Source organism: Pan troglodytes, chromosome 14 (genome assembly GCF_028858775.2).
Source record: "Pan troglodytes isolate AG18354 chromosome 14, NHGRI_mPanTro3-v2.0_pri, whole genome shotgun sequence".
Lineage (NCBI taxonomy): Eukaryota > Metazoa > Chordata > Mammalia > Primates > Hominidae > Pan > Pan troglodytes.
The window spans coordinates 30,890,708-30,915,922 of NC_072412.2; the positions used below are offsets into that span (position 1 = coordinate 30,890,708).

Sequence of the window (25,215 nt, forward strand, 5' to 3'; positions counted from 1 at the left end):
CAGGGTTATTTTTTACTCTGGGTTCGTGGCTATGCTCCTAATAATTGAGCTTGTCAAGAGTTGAAATTCCCAGACAAATGGAGCATGACTTAAATTATTTTAAATTTAGAACATCAAAGTTAGAACACTTAAGCCCAGGCATGGCGGCTTATGTTTATAATCTCAACACTTTGGGAGGCTGAGGTGGGAGGACTGCTTGAGCCAAGGAGTTCAAGACCAGACTAGGCAACATAGGGAGACCCCACGTCTACAAAAAATGAAAATAAAAAATTACTGGATGTGGTCACATACACCTGTGATCTCAGCTACTCAGGAGGCTGAGGTAGAAGGATTGTTTGGGCCTGGGAGGTTGAGGCTGCAGTGAGCAATGATAGCACCACTGCACAAGTCTCTGTCTAAAAAAAGAAAAAAAAAGAAACCTTCATTTAGACTTTCTTGATCAAAATGGACCCTGTGCCAGAACTAGTTTGCTCAACTGATGGACACACTGTGTTGACTATGCTGATGAGATCATGTGATTGTCAGGTTTGCTGTGCCCACAGGGTGCAAATAAATCTTACTGAATAATGACAATGCTATAAACTCACACATAAAGGCTAATATATAGCTATAATCACAAATACTTAGCTAGTATGGCTGAATTCCTCAGATTTTACTATAACTTGATTTATGATAAGGAGGCTATTCAAGTGAACATTGACATTATTGGCCTGCTATCATGAGCTTGGGATTCTGATGTTTATTATTCTATAATTTATCTTTTTGAGGACAGATCTTATCTATTCATATAATTTGTTCTTTGAATATCACTATGTCTTCTTTTCCCCAAAACAGAAAGTGATACTAACTGCTAATGGATCAGGTTTTGTGAATAAGAGGCTATATAAAGTGAAAAGGCTATAGAAGTGAGAAATGTTTACAAGGCTATACTCTCATTAAGTAGAGTAAGTGTTTAGTAAATATCTTAATTGAAAACATTAATTTGGCAACGTAATGAATTATAGCCTATATAAAAAACAATCACACAATTATGAAAATATGTTAAAATTAGGGTTTCTGACCATTTTTAAGTAAATTATGTTCTTGATTTAAGAATTTTATATTTAACAATGGTTTCCAAGATGTACACAAAAATTACAGTAGAAGCTAAGAAAATGCCTGCGCCCTCCCCCCACCACATAGAACTAGGTAATTAGTACTTTCAGTAAATAAATTCCCTTCAATTAGCCAGAATTATATTGAATTGTGCTATATACTAAATAATATATTCACATGAGGTTTTATAGTATTATTGCTTAAAGTATGGGTCCTACCAACAGGTGACTGGAATGAAGGGATGAGCTGATTCAGGCAAGGATCAATAAAAAACACTTGTGCAGATTCGAAGTTAATATCGAGTGAGAATCAGTTTGCACAAGTCTTTCATCTCAGCTCTGCATGAAGCACTCCTTGGAACCTCCTTACCAACTGTGGCTTTAAGAATAGACTACATTCATTCACTCCTATTTAAACACATATATTATATCCCTGTGTACATGTCAATCATTTCAGTTTCGGTGCAAAAGGCTGGATATTCACACCAGATAAGTCAAAGTTAAAACATATTAAATGAAATGGTATCTCAAAGCTTGCATGCTCTACCTTTAAAAACCAGTGAGCCAAAGATGTTCCTATTATTTATAATTATTGATTTCTGAATGTTTGTGTTAATACATTTCAAAGATTAACATTGAAAAGCCTAACAGAAAGGAATAACAATTCAACTTTTTGGCAATGTAAATCTATTGCTAGGGCTCGATATCATGAATAAATCTAAACTAATTTCTTTGACATCTTGACATTTCTTATTTCTCCAAAAATTACATTTTCATAGAAAATATATTTATACTTCAAATAGACTTATGATGGACAATTCATGGTATTTAATTGCACTTAAAAACTCATGCTCAAAATTTCAGTACCAGAAACTAGCATCCATCGTCTCGACAGCAAAACACAAAACGTAAGAAAAACTAATCATTCCTTTAAGTGAAATAAGGCAATTTTTACCTAAAAAGACCTTGAGGTTAGTGAGGGAAAAAAAGATGCTTGAAATGTAAGAAAAGATCTTGAAGTATTTCTTTTCATCTTTATTCTCTCTGTTGCTTTTTCTTTGATTTGAAAGATCAGATGAGACCACATATAAATATGTCTGGGAGGTGTCTTAGAGAACTTAACTCACTTCTTAAAAAGAGAAAAGAACTAAATACATTATGTGATAAATAAAGTATTTTTTATTGTAAATTCTGTTTGAATCCTTGTTCTCTCAAAGGCTAGAATGAAAGAAAGAACAAGGAAAACCCCGTGTTTTATGATTTGTGACGACAATAGTCACCACAAGGTAGTTTTTTTCAGTGTTGTTAGGACACAGTTAACGACAACATATAAGAGAATCTGCATCGTTCAGTCACAAAATCTTCTCTTCAAATCAGAACTACAAACTGTATTCTAGATAGATATTTCCCTGTTAGTAAAATATAAACTCACACATGGAAATTCTACATCTTTTTGGAGAAGTCTTAATGATTACACTAGGATCAACAGAATCCTACAACCAAAAGTCAATTTTTATACTTTTAACTTGTACTAACTATGCTGTTGAGAAAGCTGCTTTCAGGATGTAAGAACTAAATTATAATTAGTGTTTTCTAATAGGTGTGCAATACAGAGCTGGAAGCAAGAATAAAATTATTCACTTCAAGAAAAAGGAATATGATTATGCGGGAAGTATGTGAAGTGAAAATATTGTATGAATGTTTTACAGTAATTATTTAACACAATGCCATATATTTAAATTATCTTTTCATATGTCATTTGAAAACATTTAGGTACATTTGAATAGAAGTGGGTGTTCTTTGTGTATCTGTCAATAAGTAGCTTTTTTACATTTGTTTATTGCATGAAAATATAATTGTAAAGGGTTTCATAGCCTATTCAGTGTAAGCCTATATCCTTCATATTTGAGAACTTCGATGTTTGGATTTAAACAAGAGCAAATTGTTGTACATGCTTTGGAGGAAAAAAATTTTTAAGTGATTAAAAAATATTTCTTATCGGATAATACCAAAGTCCTATTATACCTTCTTTTACACACCATAATGAATTAGTGATCAAGAACACAACTGTAGATTTAAACTAAAAGAAACTAAAAAGAAAGAACAAAAAAGACAGCCTGCATAGTGACAAGAATCCATCTCCCTTCATGCCGGTGAGGTTTTAGCTGTGAGCATGCTCAGAACATGGGAGGCACTGAACTTACTACATCAGAACTCCTGCTGAGGTATAAGAGGATACGTCTAATAACTCAATTGCTGTAAACCTATGATTGTTTTTCTGGTTTTTAAACATCTCTTCAGCCTCAGATTGATTACAATGTTCTTTCTACTTCATTTCATCGTTCTGATCAATGTCAAAGGTAAGACTGCTACTTTCTCGCTTTAAATGAGTGCAATTCCCAAAAAATACATTTCTATGTAGTTCTATGGCAGTTGTAATAAATATATTGGGGTGTTTAAAAAAAAAACAGACATCAAATTTGCCTGGTATTTGTCATTATCTTTCATTGCCTGTAGTCCCATACAGCCTAGTAATTTTTAGATGCAACAAATTTTTCATGGAAACAAGCCTTTGTATGTTATTAAAGCTGTAGATAAAATATGTCAAAAAACAATGTTGACTATATCAATTAAAACATAGAAAACATTTTTGGCATTTGTTCTAAAAAGTGTGACAAATTAATAAACTAAAATTGTGTTTTGTGGAATTTCAACCTGTTGAAATATGTCCATAAAATTCAAGTAATTATTAGTAACTATCTTGCGTGAACATAATTAAACTGGGAACTCCAAAGCCACAGGCAGATCTAAAAAACGGTATCTGTCTCTAAGAGTAAACCTCTCTAAAATAAAGTTATTAAAAGTCTATACAAGTGCATTTACTTAGATAATTTTCTTTTGTTTTTAATTTGTGGAAATTTTTATTTCAGTCAAACTCTTAAGTTTCAAGTCAGTACCATTTTCATTGTAAAGCTCACCAAAAAATAAAACCTAAATCTTCACTTGTTTTTAAATAAAAAGATACGTTGTCAGCCTATACATTCATAAACAACCTATTAATCACACCCAAGATTTGCTGGGGTTTATTATTATTCAAAAATGTTTCTATTTTAATTTGTATTTTTTCTTAAAGAATTTTGATAAACCTCTGAGAATAAAGGTTAAAATTTGAAATTATTTTTATTTTCTGAGAAATTCGTTTTAGGTTTTTTAAATATTCAGTTTTATTAGGTGAATTCCAAGTGAATATTTTAAATCTTGAAATAAAATGCAATGCTTATGAGGAATTATTTTAAAACTTCTAACAAACAAAAGATTTTTAAAAGGCTTAAAATATCTAAATTTTATTTTGAATTTAAAATAATACTAAAACTTTACTACAAATATTTAAAATCTATATCTCCATACACCTAGCATGACTTTTATTTTATATTTTAATATCTCTTACATGAAAAGCTAAGTATTAACTAAGAAGAAACAATATATGAACTCACCTTGCATGCAGTACAGTTGCAACAAGCAGTCTATTTCTATATTTAAGGTCCTACTTCAGAAGTTCATGTTCTATCCACATTTGAATATTCAATTTTATACAATTTTAAGAATATACAGCTACAAAGCAGGTTCTTAAGACATGTCATAGAGCTCATCTGTGCCCTTAAAAAGTTCTTTAATGTACGGGACTATAACCACAGTTTAACCAATTTTACTATACTTTTGCTTTTATACATAATGCATTTAATTGATTTTGCTTAAACCGTTTATGAGATGAAAAACATCTATTACTAAAATAACATTTTGTGATTTGCCATAATGTAAAGTCACCCTTTAAACTAAAAAACAATTCAATTAATAATTTTTGTTTGATTTTATTTCTAAGTAAAAGCCATATTTCAAACTCCTAGTACCAACCTAACAAATATTTATTGATTATAATCCTGGAAATTTTTATTTTCTAATTTTATATTACTTTTGACTACTAATTTAAACCTTTATGTTTAAAATGATTCCTTTTCAAAGCAAGACACATTAATCAATGCTTTGACATTTTATTCCTACTTATAAAAATAATAGAATTTGCTCTATAATTAGTAAAACTCTTTTCTTTTTCACAACAAAATTGTGGACAATTAAAACGGTAAGGCTTTTCATAGTAACCAAAGACAGCTCATTTAGAATTGCCTAAGAGTAAAGGTTGTCTTTTTAATTTAAATAATATTTGTGATAGACTCTTAGGCCAGATCTAAACAAAACATAAAATTAGAAATTATGTGATCGTCTTTTCTTCTCTGACCATCATCACTCTGGAGTGCCTAAGGAATGAGTGATTGCCTTAAGCTACAGGCACTAACAGACAACTATGCATAATGTATCTTATTATTATTACGTGTGTTTTATCATTAATTTATTCACTGTGTATCTCTGTTAACCAGCTTCAAACTACTTTTTTAAAAACATTTCTTAATGGACAAATTAGGAACCATATTACACATCAAAAACATGGGCTTATGTAGGAAATTAAAAGCATGAAGTATTGAGACTGCTACTTGGTAACTACCAATTGTGTTTTGTGGAATTTCAACCTGTTGAAATATGTCCATAAAATTCATGTACTTGTTAGTAACTATCTTGCGTTAACGTAATTAGACTGGGAACTCCAAAGCCACAGAGAGATCTAAAAACAGTATCTGTCTCTAAGACTAAACCTCTCTAAAATAAAGTTATTAAAAATAACTTTAAACTTTTAAAAAACATTTCTTAATGGACAAATTAGGAACCATATTACAAATCAAAAACATGGGCTTATGTAAGAAAGTAAAAGCATGAAGCATTGAGGCTGCTACTTGGCAACTACCAATTGCTACTTAAATAATTTGCTTAACCTCCAAAACAGGTTAACCAAAACCGGGCCCGAACAGTATTTTGAGGGGCGCAGTGTTTGACTGCCCCCTAGTGGCCAGACTCAAGGCATGCCTGGCATGGTCCTTTCTTACGGATGTCAGTTTCACTTGGCCACTCTGACTTGAGAAAAGGTTTTCCATCTGAATTTTAATTTCACACCTTTATATTCATGCTGTGGATAGTTGTGAAAATCAATTATATTTCAGGCCAGTCATCCCGAAGACTGACCTGCTTGCGGGCTGAATGAAGCCCACTGTGAGGGAGGAGGAAAAAGATTGGGAACATGGGAGTTAAAACCTTTAGAGACGTGTTATCTCTGAAGACGCCAGCTAAATACATCTCACAACAGATGCTTACTCGTGTGTTCATCTTACTGTGAATAAATATGACCACATGTAATCAAAGAGTTTTAAGGCCTCTCACTTGAAGTGACAAAATTGCCTGCCATGTGAATTTTAGAGGCAAAATTGGGATGCTGCTTTCTAATAGGTTGATATCGAAAAATGGCACATTTTTATTCTGGAATATAGTAAACCAAATAAAATTCAATTAACAAAGAATGATTTTGTATAAATAGTTATGCAACAAAAACTGCACCTAATTTTTAGCAGTACATATCTATTTAAGAGCCCAGAATGGCTTGGTTTATTTATTTGGTAAACATATGACTTAACATTCTTTGGGTAAAATGAGTGTGCTTGTTTCACATGTGAAGTAGTAGTGGCATTAGAGGCCTAATTATCTATAAACGAAAAATAAACCTCTCATATGCTTTACTCGCCCGTACTTCCAGTTTTTGCATGTATTTTAAAAAATTAAGTTTGCAGTGAAGGTCAATGTTGTTATCAGAAAAGTGCTCCGAAGCGAAAATAAAACAGCTGATTCAACAGTCATGTGATAAACAGACTTTTGAGTGTTTTAAGATGTAAAAAGAATTGAGATTGAGGCCATACGCAGTGGCTCACACCTGTAATCCTAGCACTTTGGGAGGCAAGCAGATCACTGAAGTCAGGAATTCAAGACCAGCCTGGAAAACATGGTGAAATCCCATCTCTATTAAAAATACAAAAATCAGGCAGGCATGGTGGTGCACACCTGTGGTCCCAGCTACTCGGGAGGCTGAGGCAAGAAGATTGCTTGAACCTGAGAGGCGGAGGTTGCAGTGAGCCGAGACTGCGCCACTGTACTCCAGCCTGGGCGACAGAGCGAGACTCTGTCTCAAAATTAAAAAAAAAAATTAAAGAATTGCGATTGAAAATTTAACTTTATTACAAAGTAAAAAGCCCTTACAACATGTTCAATGTGATTGATAAAGTTCTAGTCATCCTTTCCCATCCTCCCCCTTCCCACTGTTCTGACTCGGGCCCCCTTGCTCCTGTTCAAGCCTCTCGCCTCTCCTTCCCATCTTTATTTATTCTCCCCTCCTCCCTGCCTCTTTAGGCATCTGTCTCAGATGCTCTCCCGGCCTGTCTTTTCTCCATTTTCATGTCTCGCCCTCCTACCCCCATCCCTATCTTCTTGGTGTCCTCACCTCTGAAATCCCCCTTCTGCTCACCTTGGGTCTGCTCTTCAGCTCTCTTGCTCTCTGAGTTCCCATATCCTCCAACTCTGCCTTTGTCCTGGCTACATCCCATTCTCGGTAACTCTCACACCTGCTCCATCCTGATTGGTCACATCTGGCTTTTCATTTCCACCTTGGAATACATCTATCCCTCGATTCGCCCCCTTCCTCAAGTATTCCTGTCTCTAATCACCTCCTGTCTTTGCCGAGCTCCCTCCCCAGGGGCTTCCTGGATCTTCTTTGTCTCCCTTTTTTGGCCTTTGCCTTCTTTCTATTATTTGTCTCTATCCCACAGTCTCCTGGCCCAACCAGTGGTCACCATGTCTGTTGCTTGCTAGAATACATGCCCAAATACCACCAAATGAATATTGTATCTCTGTATTACTTCAATACTGGTGTGCTCTCTTTTTCTAAGTCCAATGATTTGTCTACAATTCTAAAATCCAGAAAGCTCAGAAAACTGAGTTGATCACCTTTGCCTACAAAATCTGGTCAGAATTGGCCAGGAGCTATTTAGATTCTTTATGCACTTACTGTAAAATTTCATACACTGTGCTATAGAAAAATTTTCATGTGTTTGCTTAGGAAACTTTGCCCCAGGTCAGTAGGAAACTATATAGTTCATAGCATGTGCATTAACTTTCTAAAATTCTAAAAAATATTATAAATTCTGCAACATATCTCTCCAAAGGGTTTCTGCTATGATGGTACAGATCTCCATTAGCCATGCCCCTCTACAGATCACCAACTGTTCTGTGCCATATTATTCTCGAGTGGCATAATGGCTATTTTATTTGCCCAAGGAAATTCAGTGTTAATAGAATGTGTCTGATGAAGGAAAGATAATTTTAACTAATTCTCCTTTTCTCTGATTCCAGTTTATTTTCTATTCAATTGCTAGGTTTGTTTGTTTGTTTTTTCAGTGACTATATTTTTTATTTGGATCATTCCAACTGCGTTTAAAGCTGTCTGTTTGGGGTCTTATAAACTTTCATTCTTATTTCATGATATATTCCTTCCATTAGTTCTTTGAGAATTTTAATCACGCAGAGTTTAAAATAGTCTTTAAAGCTCTATCGGCTGGGCGTGGTGACTCACACCTGTAATACCAGCACTTTGGGAGGCTGAGGTGGGCGGATTGCCTGAGGTCAGAAGTTTGAGACAAGCCTGGCCAACATGGTGAAACCTCGTCTCTACTAAAAATACAAAAAATTAGCCACACGTGGTGGTGCGTGCCTGTAGTCCCAGCTACTTGGGAGGCTAAGGCAGAAGAATCGCTTGAACCCAGGAAGTGGAAGTTGCAGTGAGCCAAGATTGTGCCACCATACTCCAGCCTGGGTGACAGAGTGAGAATCCATCTAAAAAAAAAAAAGTTCTATCATCTCTTTCCCAGGTATGAATTCCCCCTTTTTGTGGAGCCCTGGACATTTTCATAAAGTTGGAAGAATGTTTCTCCTGCACACAGCTCCTCAAAGTAGTCTCAGAAGTACTTCCACATAGCCCAGGGAGTGTTCAGGTCTGAACTGTCGCATCTCAGAGATTTTGCCTGTGGGTGATCCAGTTCCAAATCTCATGCCCATTTGCAGTGGTATCACCACTTCTTTCCCTGCTGGCCATGAGCAAGCATTATTTAAATCACAATCTTGGGCGATCAGAGTTATTCCATACCCCATGCATTGTCAGGGGCTGAGTCGCAGTGCTTGGCTTCATGCAGATCCCAGCCTCTGCCAGTTGGGCTGCACTAAGCCCCTTTCTCAAACTGGCATTGAACCCAGTTGCGATTGTTTCTGCAGTCCCGGCTCCCTGCAGAACAAGTGGTTTTACATCCTCTCGCAACAGTGGCTTTTTCTGAATTCATGTTCTATGGAGAGCTTTCTCTCCTACAGCCCAAATGTTTTCATGAAAAAGCATAGTATCAGTTTTTTCTGTGTCTATGGAAGAGTATGATGTGAGAGCATATTCAGGGTTTTCTCACAATGGATGACCTTGATCCAGAAGTTCAGCAAAGAAGGTAGATTTTGTCCTTCAGACTGTCCGTTTTCAAAGATTGGATATGGGTGAACACACACACACCAGAGATCTGGAGTCGTGAAGTAAAGTGCTACACAAACGTTAAGAGATTAGGAGACGGGAGGCAGCAGAGCAACAGGGATGCTGGATTTGGGGTCAGCAAACCCATGTTCAAGTCATAGCCTTGACCTTGACTGGCGTTTGGCTTTCGGCATACCAAATAACTTCTCCGCTTCATCCACAATACTTACATAATTATTGAGTTTCCAAGAACCACTTGTCATGATGTCAGAGACACAGATTCCAGAACTCCAGCCCCTGAGGATTCAATAGGTCTATGGCTGGTCGTGGGCTCTGCACATTTAGGAAGCAGCCCAGGTGATTCTGATAAACCTGTTCAATGGATCATACACCTGGAAAAACTGGCCAAAATATACATGGGCTTTTTTTTCTTTGAGATGCTAATTTTTGTTAATATTCTTTGTATGTATCAGGATTTGCTAATTGGATTCACCTGGATTGTTTGACACATTAATTCTACTTGAAACGGTGTTTTAAATTTGGGGGCAATGAGGACAAATTAAGTATTTGGTAAGGGAATAGCTGAATCTACATTGTCTACTTATCAATATACAGTTTCTTAACAAATAGTATAGTTCAAAAACTGTAATTAATATGCTAGTTTACCTATAGAGCAGACTTGATGTTAATTACCACTCCCACCTTTAAGAGAAATTAATAAACTCATAACACAAATGGCTAAGGAAGAATCTCTTCTGATTTGGGGCCAGATTCTACTTCTTATTCATTACCTGGCTTTCTTTATCCAATTTTTTATTCGATTATAGCTCAGCCAGTAGACATTGAATAGGTCATTGCCTCTTTCTCTCTTTTTCTGTTATTCACACCTTGCCTGGGACATTGTGTTTCAACCCCATAGGCTAAAAAATAATATATCTATTGCCGTAGATATTTCTACTCATAATTTCCTTTCATGTAAACCCATGGTATATAAGAAATGTAGAAGATACTGATTCTCTTTCATTCTGCCTTAAGAGCCACTGTAAAAATATTCCCTTAAAAGCCTCAAAATTCAATCTGAGGGTGAGATGATAGTTATGTAAACTTTCTTATACATAGGAAAAGGATAATAATCTACACTGAGTGTTACGGGAAAACTCTGTTCCCTTATTTGAAGCCATTTCTTTTTTGGCTGTTTCCTGTTTCCCACTTTAAAACGCCACACTTACTGTAATAACTAAAGTTAAAATTAACCACTTGGAAAAATAAATTGCCCTCCCTAAAAGCACAGGGTTGTGTACATGCTGTTATTTTTGTTCATTTTACCTGTGAATTGTAAGTTTTGAAAAGAATAAAGCATGAGAAAATTACCTGTGCTGTGACCCGATTCTCAAAATTATATGGGCCACCTTACCCCATCCTACATAGATTCCAGCTGAAAAATTAAGAGAGGCCCTTTGCCACCGCTCCTCTTCCCTAGAAAATGGCTTTAAAAAAATAGAAGATGTTGCCAAGCAAGTTTTTCACTTAAAAAAACTGAACCATCGGTGTAAGATAAATGAAAAAAAGAAAATGAGCATAATGCTTCTATTACATGCACTCAACCCACACTGACATCATCAGCAGCGGATGTATGCCCAAGTTTGGCCTAAGCTTCTGACATGGATTATCACTGAAGCACTGATGTGCTCTCCACTCCTATATATGGAGCTTTAGGTCTTTGTGGCTCACTTACAGAAACAGCATTGCTATTCCGGAAAATGTTATTTAAGTTCAGACAACAATTTTTGAGGCATCTGCTATATACTAAGAACTGAAAACTTTTCTAGCCATTGAGAGAATCAAAATTAATAAATCCCATTACTTTTAATGGCAAAAACCACAATTTATTTTGCACCAGCTTAATAGTATAATAATAATGACATGCTATAAATATTACATAGAGGTATGTGCAAGATGGTTTGGGTAGAAAAAAGGGAAAGTTTGTACTGAGGAGTGGTTTTGAAAAGTCTCAGTAAAGTTTTTGCAAAAATGACTTCTGAGATGATCATCAAAGAAATAGGAAATACAGAGAACAGAACATGCTACAATCTTAGTATCTTAATTATCTTAAAAGTCAGGGCTGCAAAGAATGTTTTCCTAACTGAATACAAGATAATTGTAAAAAGTGAAGGAGAACTGTCCACTGGCCCTGCTTGATCTGAAATCACTTTGGATGTTGTAGTTTGCTCATTTTCAAGACTATATGGTATGTCGTTGAGAAATATTCCACAAATGTTTATCCGTTTTATTTTTCAAAGACACTTGGATTATTTCTGGCTTGGGGCTATTGTGAATAATTCTGCTGTGAACATTCTTGTATGAATCTCTTGGTGCACATGTGCATGAATTTCTATGGGCATTTACCTAGAAGTAAATCTACTGACTCGTAGGGTTTGCACAATTTCAAACTTAGTAGATAATGACAAACTGTTTTCCAAAGCAGCTGTTCCAATTAACACTCCACCAGTGTATGAGGATTTGCATGATTTTACATCCTCATCAAATAGTGTATCATTGGGTTTTTTATTTTTAAATTACACCCATACTAGTAATCTTAGTGATATTTTATCATGGTTTTAATTTGCATTTCTCTGATTATGAATTAGATTTAATACCTTTTCAGATGTTTTTCGTCATTCAGATATCCTCTTTCGTTCGGTACCTATTCAAGTCTCTTGCCCATTTTTCTATTTACCGTTCATTTTTTCTTTATTGATTAGTAGGACACCTATACGTTTGTTAATTACAGACCCTTTGCAAATATCCTCTACTCTGCAGCTTGTCTTTGCACTCTCTTAATGATGACTTTTTTTAAAAGACAGGCCAGGCACTGTGTAAAAATCTCGCCTGTAATCCCAGCACTTTGGGAGGCCGAGGCGGGCAGATCATGAGGTCAGGAGATCGAGACCTACCTGGCCAACATGGTGAAACCCCATCTCTATTAAAATACAAAAAAGAAAAAGAAAAATTAGCTGGGCGTGGTGTTGTGCACCTGTAGTCCCAGCTACTCAGGAGGCTAAGGCAGGAGAATCTCTTGAACCCAGGAGGCAGCAGTTGCAGTGGGCCAAGATCGTGCCACTGCACTCCAGTCTGGTGACACAGCAAGATTCCGTCTCAAAAAAAATAAATAAAAAGACGTTCTTAATTTGTATATTGTCTAATTTAGGTATCTTTTCCTTTATGATTAGTACTTTTATTTGGCTTTTCTTCTTTGTATTCTCCTTAATACATCTATCTCACAGTCATAAAGATTTTTTCTTATGTTATCTTCTAGAAACTGTATTGCTTCACCTTTCATATTTCAACCTATTATCTATCTAGAATTGAGCATCACCTTGCCTCACTCCTCTGTGGTACAAATGATTACATATGTGTCTGTCTTCTTCCAAACTTTCTATTCTGTTCCATTGGTCTATTTTTCAATCTTTCCACCAACATCACACTGCCTGAACTATTGTACCATTATAATATGTCTTGCCATACAGATAATGAGTCCTCTCTCCTTGTTCTCCTTCTTCAATGGTAGCCTGGCTCTTCGTGTTCTTTTGCATTTCCACATGCCTTTGAGAATCAACTTATCCATTCCTACACACATACTCCTGGGATTTTTATTGAGATTTCTTTGAATCTATAGATTGATTTAGGGAAAGAATGAGCATCTTTAAAATATTGTCCTCCACTTATTTAGGTTTATAATGTCTTTCACTAATAGTATATACTTTACATAAATGTCTTGCCCATTTTTTGTTAGATTTATTCTTAAATACATGACCCTGTTCATGCTGTAGTAAAAGGTGTGATTTTTAAAACGTTTCATTGTCTAATTGTGGCTGAAATATAAAAATACAATTGACTTTATAGAAACTTTGCAAAATTCACCAATGCTAATAATTTATTATTTTAATATTCACAGTCATATTATTTATGAATAATCACAGTTTTATGTCTTCTCTTCCAATATGTATGCCATTAATTTACTTTCCTTGTTTAACTCCGTTAGCTAAGCCCTCCAGTACAACAATGAATAGATATAGTAATAGTGGACATCATCAGTCTCAAAGGGAAAGCCTTCAAAACCTCACTCATATGCTGTGGGGTTTTATAGATAACTACACTTAATTAAATCAAGTAAGTTACCTTCTATTTTTAGTTTGCATAGTTATTTTAAAGTCAGGATCTGGCAGTTCCATCTCTGGAGCCTCTCATAAACGGAGTTAAAAACAAGTGACAAACTGCAAGAAAATATTTGTGAGTTACAGAACAGAGGACTAACCTCCCTAAAGAATTCTGGTTGCATTGCCCGTTTCCGTTTTCTCACACATGGTTCAAAACACTGGTCCTGACTATTGCGTCAGGAATGAAAGTTTCACCGTGTCATCAGCATGAATTAGATGAAAGACAATCTTTTCAAAGGAATACATTTTTCATAAAGCCAAATGTATTCCTTTGAAAAGATTGTCTTTTCTTCTGTAGGTACAGTCTCTCTAATTTTTAACACTAAAATACTACTTTTCTAATAAATCAATGTTAAAATATATGGTAACTCAGAGTTTTAAAATCATCCTTATTTAACAAACTAAAACATTAGTAACTTTTGACAGGTTTCTCTAAATTCTTTAATTGAATTTATTTGGTCTAAGAAATGCAAAAATCTAGAAACCTCTGATCTAACGCATGTCAGAGATAGCCAGTGTATTGACAAAGAAAATGGAGCTGATGAATTAAGGAGATAAAGAGGAAGAAAAGGAATTTTTAGAAAATATGGAGGGAAAAAAGCTTTTAACCTGGGGACCAAGGTTGGATGTGTCAAATGCAGAAAACCAAGCAAGATGAGGACTATGAAAGAGCCATTGGATTTAGTGTCAAAATGGATGACAGTGATTCTGCTGAGAAGAATGTCAGCGGAGCAGCAAGGTCAAGATGGAAGCTATGGATTTAAGAATGAAAGTGTGGTAAAGAAGTGGAGACATTGACTTACTTGTATGGTTCTTCTGAGAAATTTAATTGTGAAGGGGAGGAGAGTATATCTCAGTTTTACAGGCAGGCAGATATAACAGGATTTAGGTTGGTTGACTCGTTTGTTTTGAAGATGGGAGCTGTGCAATAGAGAGACAAAGATATTGAAAATAGCTGGGTGCAGTGGCTCATGCCTGTAATCCCAGCACTTTGGGAGGCTGAGGTGGGTGGATCATCTGAGGTCAGGAGTTCAAGACCAGCCTGATTGACATGGTGAAACCCCATCTGTACTAAAAATACAAAAAAATTAGCTGAGTGTGTTGGCGCATGCCTGTAATTCCGGCTACTTGGGAGGCTGAGGCAGGAGAATCACTTGAACCCTGGAGGCGGAGGTTGCAGTGAGCCGAGATCATGCTATTGCACTCCAGCCTCGGCAACAAGAGTGAAAATCCATTTCAAGAAATACATATATATTATATATATATACAAAATATAGGAAAGAAAGGAAACAATGAATGCAGAGTCTGAGAAAGCAAGGTCGAGGTGAGCACAGAACATAGATGGAAGGCTTTACTATGGGAAAGACAAGAGATCTTCATTCTTTGTGCATCACAAAAGAAGAATCCAGGGACCTGGTCTAGTCCTGTGCAGTTTCCATACACTCAGCACGAGCAGTCTATGTGGATGGTACCCACGCTTATGTGAGGTGGGTCCTGCCCAAACATATACTGCAGCCTGGGATGCAGGTACATTCGTAAGTTGATGGGAATAGAATCTGGGATAATTCCCACTCAGAGGAAGAACAGCCAGTGAAAGTTCCATGGGACATAGCAGTCAATGAATCAGAGAAGAATTAAAAGAGAGGTGAAGGGACCAAGGTACCACCTTCTCTCCACATTTCTCAAACCAAGTTCCCATCGGGCTTCCCCTTGCCTGTCTCCTTCACAATCCCCCTTTCCATGGTCTTCTCCCCTTCACCCACCACACTGCCCATTCTCTCCATTCACTCGCCTCAGGCAGGCTTTAGGAAGAAGGTAGTCTCTCAACTCATGCAGAACGAGATGAATTTTACATACTGAAAGGTAAGATTTTAACCTAAAAGAATGCATCTCTAAAGGCGGAGTTTTGGCAGTTTACCAGTCAGCAGAAATAATACTTTTGGAAGAGAAGTCTTCCTTCTTCCCTTAAATCCCTTATAACCCACCAACAGCCACAGCATTCTGTTTGTGACCCACATAAAGACACCCAGGCAAGGAGGATGTGGGGCTGACATCCATCCCTGGTAAGGATGATGTTGGCAGTTTGAAATTCTCTTTTTTCCAATGTAAATGAAAATGTATTGAGCCTACACTCTGTTCCACAAAGTTAGGCAGCATTTCCCCAAATCTGTCTTTCAAACATTAGGCAGTCATCTGAAGAAGGAGGGGGGTAATATTTTCTGCCCCCTCCCCCCAAAAAGATCTGTGGATAGGGTCCTGAGGGACTTTTACCAGCATGAAGTGGTTGCTTTGTCCCAGAAGAACACGACAGAAAATAGAGGTTGGGAGAAATTCCATTAGGGCAGGAATCTCTGAAGTGGAAAGGAGGTGGGGTAAACATGTGAGAATGAAACTGGATCAAAATTCTGAATATAACGATTGATGTGGCCAAGAAACACCATCCAGGCGGGGAGTACCAAACAGTTGCCTGAAAGGGTAAGATTGCCAAGTTTGGAAAACAACAACAACAACAACCACCACCAAGAGGCCAATTTCTCTTCGCCTACCTTAACATTAAAGCCTTTTAAGAAAGACTTTCCTAGTTTTCTCCAAACAAACAACAAATCATCTATCCAACAAAGGTGGGCTTTTAGTAAAATTGACTCTTCGCAGAAGTAGGGGCAGGCTCCGGCCAGGTGCACTCAGCTGATGGAGCTACTTCTCCTTGGCTTCTCAGTGGAGCCGCCCGGGATGGTGCTGCTGCCCCCCTCAGAGATGCCAGCCCCTGAGTTCCTGGTAGTGATGGACGCTGTCTGCCTTGCTAACTGACAACAAACTGCGGCACATAGTAGGCACTTAGTTAACATTTCTGGATGCTAAATGAATGTTCCCTCTGGTGCTGCAGTTAGTTGGCTCTTTGGAGCAGATGGCAAGGCTTGCCGGCAATTTCTATAGCCCCTCTGAGGCACCATTGCCATCCTTGGTGACCAGGTCGTCTGACTTGGGTTAAACACCACTAAGCGTGATACACTCCTCCTTGGCCTATACCCCCCTGGAGCCATCGCCCCTGGTGTTAGAGCCAGAACATCTGGCTGAGAGGATACAGGCTTTCTTCAGCTTTATGTAGGACTAGCATTGGCGGAGAAATAGAGAAAGCAAAAAGGGACGTGTATTATCTCCATCAATTCTTAAACTGAGGACCTGAAAGATGATTCTCACCTGTTGTTTCCCAATAATCCAGGGAAAGTGTTGATGGGGAGCAAAAAATAGCCTTGAGCAGCAATCCAGTTGGCTTTAGAAGGCCATCTAAACGTCATTTTAAAATCTCTTGGCACAGACACGTCCAGAATATTGACCAGAAGACAGAAGAAGGGTGACTACTGAGCAATTCTCTGTCGTATGTTCGAGCCTCCTCTCAGCTGTGTGTTTGGCAGGGGTCCCATGGAAACCACTGCAGAAGCCATCAGCACTGCTACCATGCGGGCATCCTCCATTTTTATAATCCCCAAGCTTCAGTAAAAACTGTCTCTTTCCACTTCCACAGAAAGCAGGAAGAATAGACCACAGAATACACTTTCTACAGAGAGCTAGTGATTCTTTTTTCACTATGTACCAAGTACAGCAGGGGTTCTTAATTTTTATTTAATTTGTATAATGACAGAGTGGAATGATAAATGAAGTGCATGAAAGACTAAAAAATAATTTCTCATCAGAATAACAGCCTAAATCTGCTGCTTTGGGAAGCTTAAATTTTGAAAAGTGCTCTTCCTTCAATTCCTTTTTTTTTTATTTCTAAATGGCTCATTAATTCACATGTTCACTTAAAAAATTACTGAGCACCAAGTAAGACATTAAGTTAGACAATAGAAATGGAAGCCACAGAGAGAAAAGGGTGGGGAATACATTGTATTCATTTATTCTCCTTATACATAAAATTTGTGCTTTGAAATGTCTTCAGGAAGATGCCACTCTGGGGTGGAAAATGGGGAATGACAAGAAATGCAGTCGGCAGGTTCTATTCGTACATGTTCAGTCTCTTCCTCCCCTTCTTTGTCCACACTTGTTAGATGCAACTCAATTTTTTTTCTAGGGAAAAGGAAACCATCTTGATGCCTTTTATTTGTGACAATTGATTGCTTGTTTGCCTCTGCCGCCTAGACGTTCTGCATATGTGAGATGGGCATTTAGTTAGGTCCAGCCCTCAAAGAACTCACAGTCAGCTGGGTGCAGTGGCTCACACCTGCAATCTCAGCACTTTGGGAAGCCGAAGCGGGTGGATCATTTGTGGTCAGGAGTTTGAGACCAGCCTGACCATTATGGTGAAACCCCATCTCTACTAAATATACAAAAAATAGCCGGGCATGGTGGCGCGTGCCTGTAGTCCCAGCTACTGGGGAGGATGAGACAGGAGAATTGCCTAAACCCGGGAGGGGGAGGTTTCAGTGAGCCGAGATTGTGCCACTGCACTCCAGCCTGGGTGACAGGGCAAGATTCCATCTCAAGAAGAAAAAAAAAAAAGCAACTCATAGTTATTTTCATAATAAACCCTGGAAGGAAACATCACATGCCACCTTCAAAAGATCCTATTCACATCGCCTCACCTCTCTATTTCAAAATTCTCTTTAATCGAATGCTTAATCGCTTCTTCTAAACATTAAGAAAATATTGTTAGGAGATTGTAAGGACATTTTCCTTGGTTATTTATCATTTACAGTCCTCCTTCAGCTTTCAAAAGAGATTTGAAATAAAATAAAAATCATACATGTGATACGGCTTTTAAGATGGAATAACATAAAGAAGTAGGGGAAGCTTTTATTTTAGTCCCTATTATTTCTTTCAGAGAAGTCACATAAAAAATCATGAAATGCTGAGGCACAGCAAGCTTCCATTTTACATAGAGCTTCCTTCTTAACATTCTATTTTCTTACCTTGTATGGAAATTGCCTGTGTGCCGACATCAACCCAGGGTAACCATGGGCCAGGCACTCTCACCACTTCATAAGCATCAGCTTGTCTAGTCCCCAAAACACACCCACAAGGGAGATGCTCTCATTAATTCTACTATAAATGTGAGGAAACTAAGATTTAAAGAGGTTAAGTAGCTTACTTGAGGTCACACAGCTAGTGAGTGGCAGAGATAATTCTAATCCAGGTCTGAGTGTCTCTGAGGTGCATTATCACTAACGAATGTGTTTAAATAGTGGGTCACATCCCATTAGGGGATCATGAAACCAACTTAGAGGCACGTGATCCCTTCTCAACTGAATAAGATAGAATAGCAATGATCAAAGCTCATCCCACATAACTTTAAAAGAGTGATATTTCGGGAAATTTTGTTTTCATTATGTGGATGTGGGTGTGGGTGTGTGCTAGTGTGCGTGGGTGTGAGAGTGAGTGTGGGGGTGTAGGTGTGTGTTGGGAGCGTGGGTACGGCTGGGTGCATGCTGGATTGTGATATAAAATATATTTCTAACTGCAAATTACTGCCTTAAAAAATTTCTAAGCCACCACACAAAGATATATTGACTCTCTCGTTCATGTTCCAAACACAGGAGGACTACTCATTTTTATAAATCTGACTCCTATAGAAATCTTTACAAGCAAGAAATTAAGGGATTTTAAAATCTATGACACAGTATGCCTCTCCCTGCGTGAACAGGTTTAACAAGCCAACCCCAGCGTCATGCAGTGGAGAAGTCTTCCTAAAATAGTCACAGACTTGACTGGTCTTATGCCTAGTTGCCGGTAGTAAATCTTTCACCCACTACTGCAGCAATAGCAGAGAAAATGATTTTTGCTTTTGTAAGATCAAAATTCCAATGAGCAGAAAAGCATCCAAAAGCCACACTCTGAGTCTTCCTCCTCAGTCAGAAAAGACCCAGAGGTTGTGGCCACACCAGCCTCCGAAGTGTGCACCAGCACACCCGGCTGACCCCAGAGAGGGCCAGAGGCTCTGCTTTTCCATGCTTGCGGGATCTCCAGGGTCATCAGGACTAAATGACTCCAGCTGAAATGATCTACTTATCCTCCCTAATGACATCACTAAAAGCTTAATGTGCATTTGTAATTCAGACATAGCTTTGTTGCCTAAACTCCAACTCCTGCCCTTTAACAAATGACATCATTTGTTAATGAGAGCAGCAGGTTCTACCTCCTTTAGGAGAGTCTCCTGAGGGGCTTCTCTACAAGGCAGCATTTGCCTGAAGGGCTCAGGCCTCACAAGGGCATTTTCCCAAGAACCAAAGTAGACGTGCCTTCGTGTTCTCAGTCGTTTCCTCATCTTTATTTGGGGTATTAACGCCAAACATACACAGTTGCCATTAACATCAAATCAAGTAACTAGGAAATGCCCAGCACAAAGTAGATGATGTTCCTACTGAAGTTTGTTCCTTATCCTTCTGCTATGTTAAAAATATCATCTCCCACACCCGCCCAAGGGAATTCTGGGTCATGATGCCAGCCTTCAGCCAAAGTGCGTGGTTAGGAGCACTTTGCCCACATCCCTCATTCCCTTCAATGAGTCATGATGACCTATAGACATTCCTGTGTCTACACTCTCCTTAAATCAATTTCTGTGAAGTTCCAATTTTTTTTTTTTTTTTTTTTGAGACTGAGTCAAGCTCTGTCGCCCAGGCTGGAGTGCAGTGGTGCCATCTTGGCTCGCTGCAACCTCTGCCCCCCAAGTTCAAGCAACTCTTCTGCCTCAGCCTCCTGAGTCGCTAGGACTGCAGCACGTGCCACCATGCCTGACTAATTTTTGTATTTTTAGTAGAGATAGGGTTTCACCGTGTTGGCCAGGCTGGTCTCAAACTGCTGGCCTCAAGTAATTTCCCCACCTCGGCCTCAAAGTGCTGGGATTACAGGCGTGAGCTACTGCACCTGGACAGGACTCTTTTTAAAAAAAAACATGACTTCTGTAATTTTATTAGCCAACTTAAAACATGTCTCTTTATTTTCTGAAAAGTATCCTCTCAAAATTGAAAGAATATCTCTTACATCTAAATTTCTAGAATTGTTTTGGTCATCCTATCCATAGATATAATACTTTTGTAAATGTCGATTATATTTATTTTCTTTAATTTCTTATTCAACTCAGCTGTTATTCAACTATCATTGGTCTTCTCTTATGTACCCTGCACCAGAAGATTGTTTCTAACTAGTCCTGATTTATGCTCCTTGAAATGCAGATTCCTGAATTGATTGATAGTCTCATAGCGCAATGGCTAAGGGTGGGCCTACGGGGTCAGAGGGAGGATTCAAAGCCACCCTGTGTCACTTCCCAGACAAACCACTGCACACAAGATATTTAACTTCCCTAATCCCAAAACACGAAGGATAATATCGCCCATACATAGGCTGGCTGAAAGATTAACAATGATAACCACTGTGTGAAGTGTCTGGCAAACAGTAGACCCAGTAGATATGATAGATGAGTGTTCAATGTTCAATTCTAGTTCCCCTCTTTCTAATGTGTTCCTGGATTTCTCTCTAACTCATACTTAAACTCTCCTTTTGCAGGTATATTTTTATCATGTCACCTCAAGTCCTTCTTGTAAAAGATTAATAAGTAAATACATCTACCCATTTGACCTTATTAGCTCATGGTTTTACCTTTCTGTTTCCAAGGGTGGATGACTCCTTGATTTCATACAAATCTAGGACAATACATCTGGTTTTGTTTATGATTACCTTGTGGAAGTGAATTCAAAATGAACCTGGATTCTGTTCTTGATATAGCTGATGTTGGGTGTGATTATGGCTGTTTAAAATGTTATCATTGGCCAGGCGAGGTGGCTCACACCTGTAATCCCGGCACTTTGGGAGGCCAAGGTGGGCAGATCACGTGGTCAGGAGTTTGAGACCAGCCTGGCCAACATGGTGAAACCCCGTCTCTACTAAAAATACAAAAATTAGCCGGGTGTGGTGGTTCACGTCTGTAATCCTGGCTACTCGGGAGGCTGAGGCAGGAGAATCGTTTGAATTTGGGAGGCAGAGGTCACAGTGAGCTGAGATCGTGCACTCCAGCCTGGCAACAGAGCAAGACTCTGTCTAAAAATAAAAAATAAAAAATAAAGTTGTCATTGAGAATATTATTCAAAGAAATTGTGCACTAAGAATAATACCAGATGAACTCAACTCATATAGTTCTTGTGAAAATTAAATGGGACAACACGGAGAGAGCTTGGCCATGGTAACACTTTGTTTTTGCCCCTTCTTTCATGTAGATTTTGCACTGACTCAAGGTAGCATGATCACTCCTTCATGCCAAAAAGGATATTTTCCCTGTGGGAATCTTACCAAGTGCTTACCCCGAGCTTTTCACTGTGATGGCAAGGATGACTGCGGGAACGGGGCGGACGAAGAGAACTGTGGTGAGTGCTCCCCTCGGCTCCCCATGTGTGCCCCACTTTATGAACACCCCAAAACTGTGGGTCGGTTGGATAATGATTGTGATAAACTAGGAAAGCTGATTTGGTGTTCTGTAGGGATTCCCTTTGAAACACAAATAATGACTCCCCAATGTATTTGTGATAACGACCTGAATTTTTGTATGTACAGGTTACTTAAGTCAGAAATACAGTATCATAAAATGTTATATTTTATAAAAATAAAATTATATTTGAAAATCTACTTCAATACTCATATTTTAATTATAAGCAGTTTTCTATGGATACCTCCTTATGGCTGGTAATTTGGTTCAGCTTCAAGAATACTTGTAAAGTGGCTGGGAGTGGCGGCTCATGCCTGTAACCCCAGCACTTTGGAAGGCCGAGGCAGGTGGCTCACCTGAGGTCAGGAGTTCGAGATCAGCCTGGCCAACATGGTGAAACCCCGTCTCTACTGAAAATACAAAAAAATTAAAAAATTAGCTGGCCGTGGTGACAGGTGCCTGTAATCCCAGCTACTCGGGAGGCTGAGGCAGGAGAATTGCCTGAACCCGGGAGGCAAGGTTGCGGTGAGCCCAGATGGCACCACTGCACTCCAGCCTGGGCAACAAGAGCAAAACTCCATCTCAAAAAAAAAAATGCATAAAGTGTGAATGGGCCTAGCTAGAGAATTAATTGATAGAACAGACCTATACTGAGTGCCCGCTATGTGCCAGGAGCTCTCCAAATCACTGGGACACAGTGAGCTCAAGGGAGACAAGTGTCTTGACCTTGTGGAGTTCACATGGGCAATGTGAACTAAGATGATGATAAACCTGTATGTAAAAAAATCAATAATCTGAGTGATAAATAAGGAAATGAAACAGGATAATGAGATAGAAAGTAACTTGGAGGGAGGGATACTTCAAGGATGTAACCAGAGAAAATCTTTTTAAGATGATGACATTTGGATTGAGAACTAAAGAAAGAAAGAAAGAAAGATACTGTGAAATATTCTGGAGGGGCAGAATTCCAGGCAAAGGCAACATCAAGTGCAAAGGCCCAAGGCTGACTGAAACAGGATGATGTGTTTGATGGTGTGTGGCTCAAGCAGAGTGAACAGGGGTATACACATGGAATGAAGGGGTAATCAGAGACCAGATCCCAGAGCATCTTACAGGCCAATTTCACCTCTGTTTATTGAAACCTAAAAAATATTTTTCTCTGGAGGACACTGATGCCAAGAGAGGCTGACATGTCTAGTTAATCCAAAAGAATCCTGTGTGTTTTCTCCCACAGAGAGCTACCTCTCTTCAGCACTGCCCAACCATCCATCAAAGTGGGGCAGCAAAGCCCACAGCATGCATCTCTAGATCTCCTGTCCTGCCCCTGGGTACTCAGGCATGCCTCCCTCTGAAGAACATATCCTCTATCCACACTTCCCGTGGATCACTTCTACTCATTCTTTAGGGCCTTGTTTAAGTGTCTCCTCCTCCAGGAGGGCTTCCCTGGCCCCCCTGAAGCTGTATCACCGGTCTAGGATGGCTGCAATTTCTCTGTTATCACAGCACCCTGGGTGTATCTGTACGCTGCCCAAAGTAGAATGCCTTATCTTTTCAGTGTTGTTTGTTTGTTTGTTTGTTTGTTTTAGAGATGGAGTCTTGTTCTTGTTGCCCAGGATGGAGTTCAATGGCGTGATCTCAGCTTACTGCAACCTCTGCCTCCTGGGTTCAAGCGATTCTCCTGCCTCAGCCTCATGAGTAGCTGGGATTACAGGCGCCCTCCACCATGCCCAGCTAATTTTTTTGTATTTTTAATAGAGATGGGGTTTCAACATGTTGGCCGGGCTGGTCTGGAACTCCTGACCTTAGGTGATCCGCCCGCCTCGGCCTCCCAAAGTGCTGGGATTACAGGCATGAGCCACTGCGCCTGGCCCTTATCATTGTATTTATCTTCCTAGACAGGAACTCCTTGAGAAGAGGCCTGAGTCTTATCACCAGAGCTTAGAGCAGTAGAGTACACAGCAGGTACTCAGTCAGTGCTCAGTTTTGGGGGCAACTCTCTGGATGCCAATGGGCAAGTTACTCAAATTCTCATCCTTTCCTCTTTGCTGCATGGGAATCAGAAGCCATGAATGTTTACCCCATGAGGATTTCTGAACCCAAATTAAATAATGCAAGTGAGGGAGCATCATAGTAGCATCATTGAGAATATTAATAAGAAATAGAAATAAAGATTCCAAGGATCAAAGCAGACTGTGGGCAATTATTTTAATTTACTTAGGTATTTGTGTGAACTTCAGTATCTTACATTATAATGCATATTTTATTATTTTATAACATATAGTAAAATAACAATACTTCACAATTAGGCCTCCTTTTTTAAAAATATGATTTATCAAAAGGAAGAGGAAAATTTGGCAAATAAGTTATATTTACATATGACAAATTGACATTAATATATGACAAATTGAAGAAATGTTATTTTACTCAAAAACCTTTATTTATTTATTTATTTGAGACAGGGTCTCCCTCTGTCACCTAGGCTGGAGTGCAGTGCCATGATCATGGTTCACTGCAGCTGTGACCTCCTGGGCTCAAGCTATCCTCCCACCTCAGTCTCCCAAGTAGCTAGGACTACAGGTGCGCACCACCACACCCAGTTAATTTTTTCTGTTTTGTAAAGAGAGGGTCTGCCTATGTTTCCCAAGCTGGTCTTGAACTCCTACATGCAAGTGATCCTCCCACCTCAGCCTCCCAAAGTGCTGAGGTTACAGACGAGCGCCGCTGCACCCAGAAAAAAGCCTTTGAGAAACTTTGCTTTTGCTTTATTAAAAAAAGTCAGATGACATAAATGTTATCAGAACTCAATATATCTATCAAGTATGTTTCTACATATACAGCAGTATGCATGTGACAAAAACAAAATTCAGATATTTTCTTCAGAGGTCCTCAAAATTAAAGTCAAACATGGAAAATGTCTGTATTAGACATAGATGATATTTTCCAAGACATTTATATTTATGTAAAATAATTATATACTTGCATTGCAAATTTTATGGTACA

The 25,215-nt window shown here is 38.5% G+C and overlaps 1 protein-coding gene across 1 annotated transcript in view; it reads left to right on the forward strand.

Moving 5' to 3' along the window:
* The first annotated feature begins 3,295 nt into the window (after positions 1–3,295).
* The window catches only part of RXFP2 (relaxin family peptide receptor 2), a 63,463-nt gene continuing 41,543 nt past the window's right edge, over positions 3,296–25,215 (forward strand). Inside the window, exons 1-2 of the mRNA XM_522654.7 lie at positions 3,296–3,454; positions 22,010–22,156. Coding sequence (XP_522654.2) covers positions 3,361–3,454; positions 22,010–22,156 — 241 coding nt within the window. The 5' untranslated portion in view covers positions 3,296–3,360. The remainder of the gene's footprint in view (positions 3,455–22,009; positions 22,157–25,215) is intronic.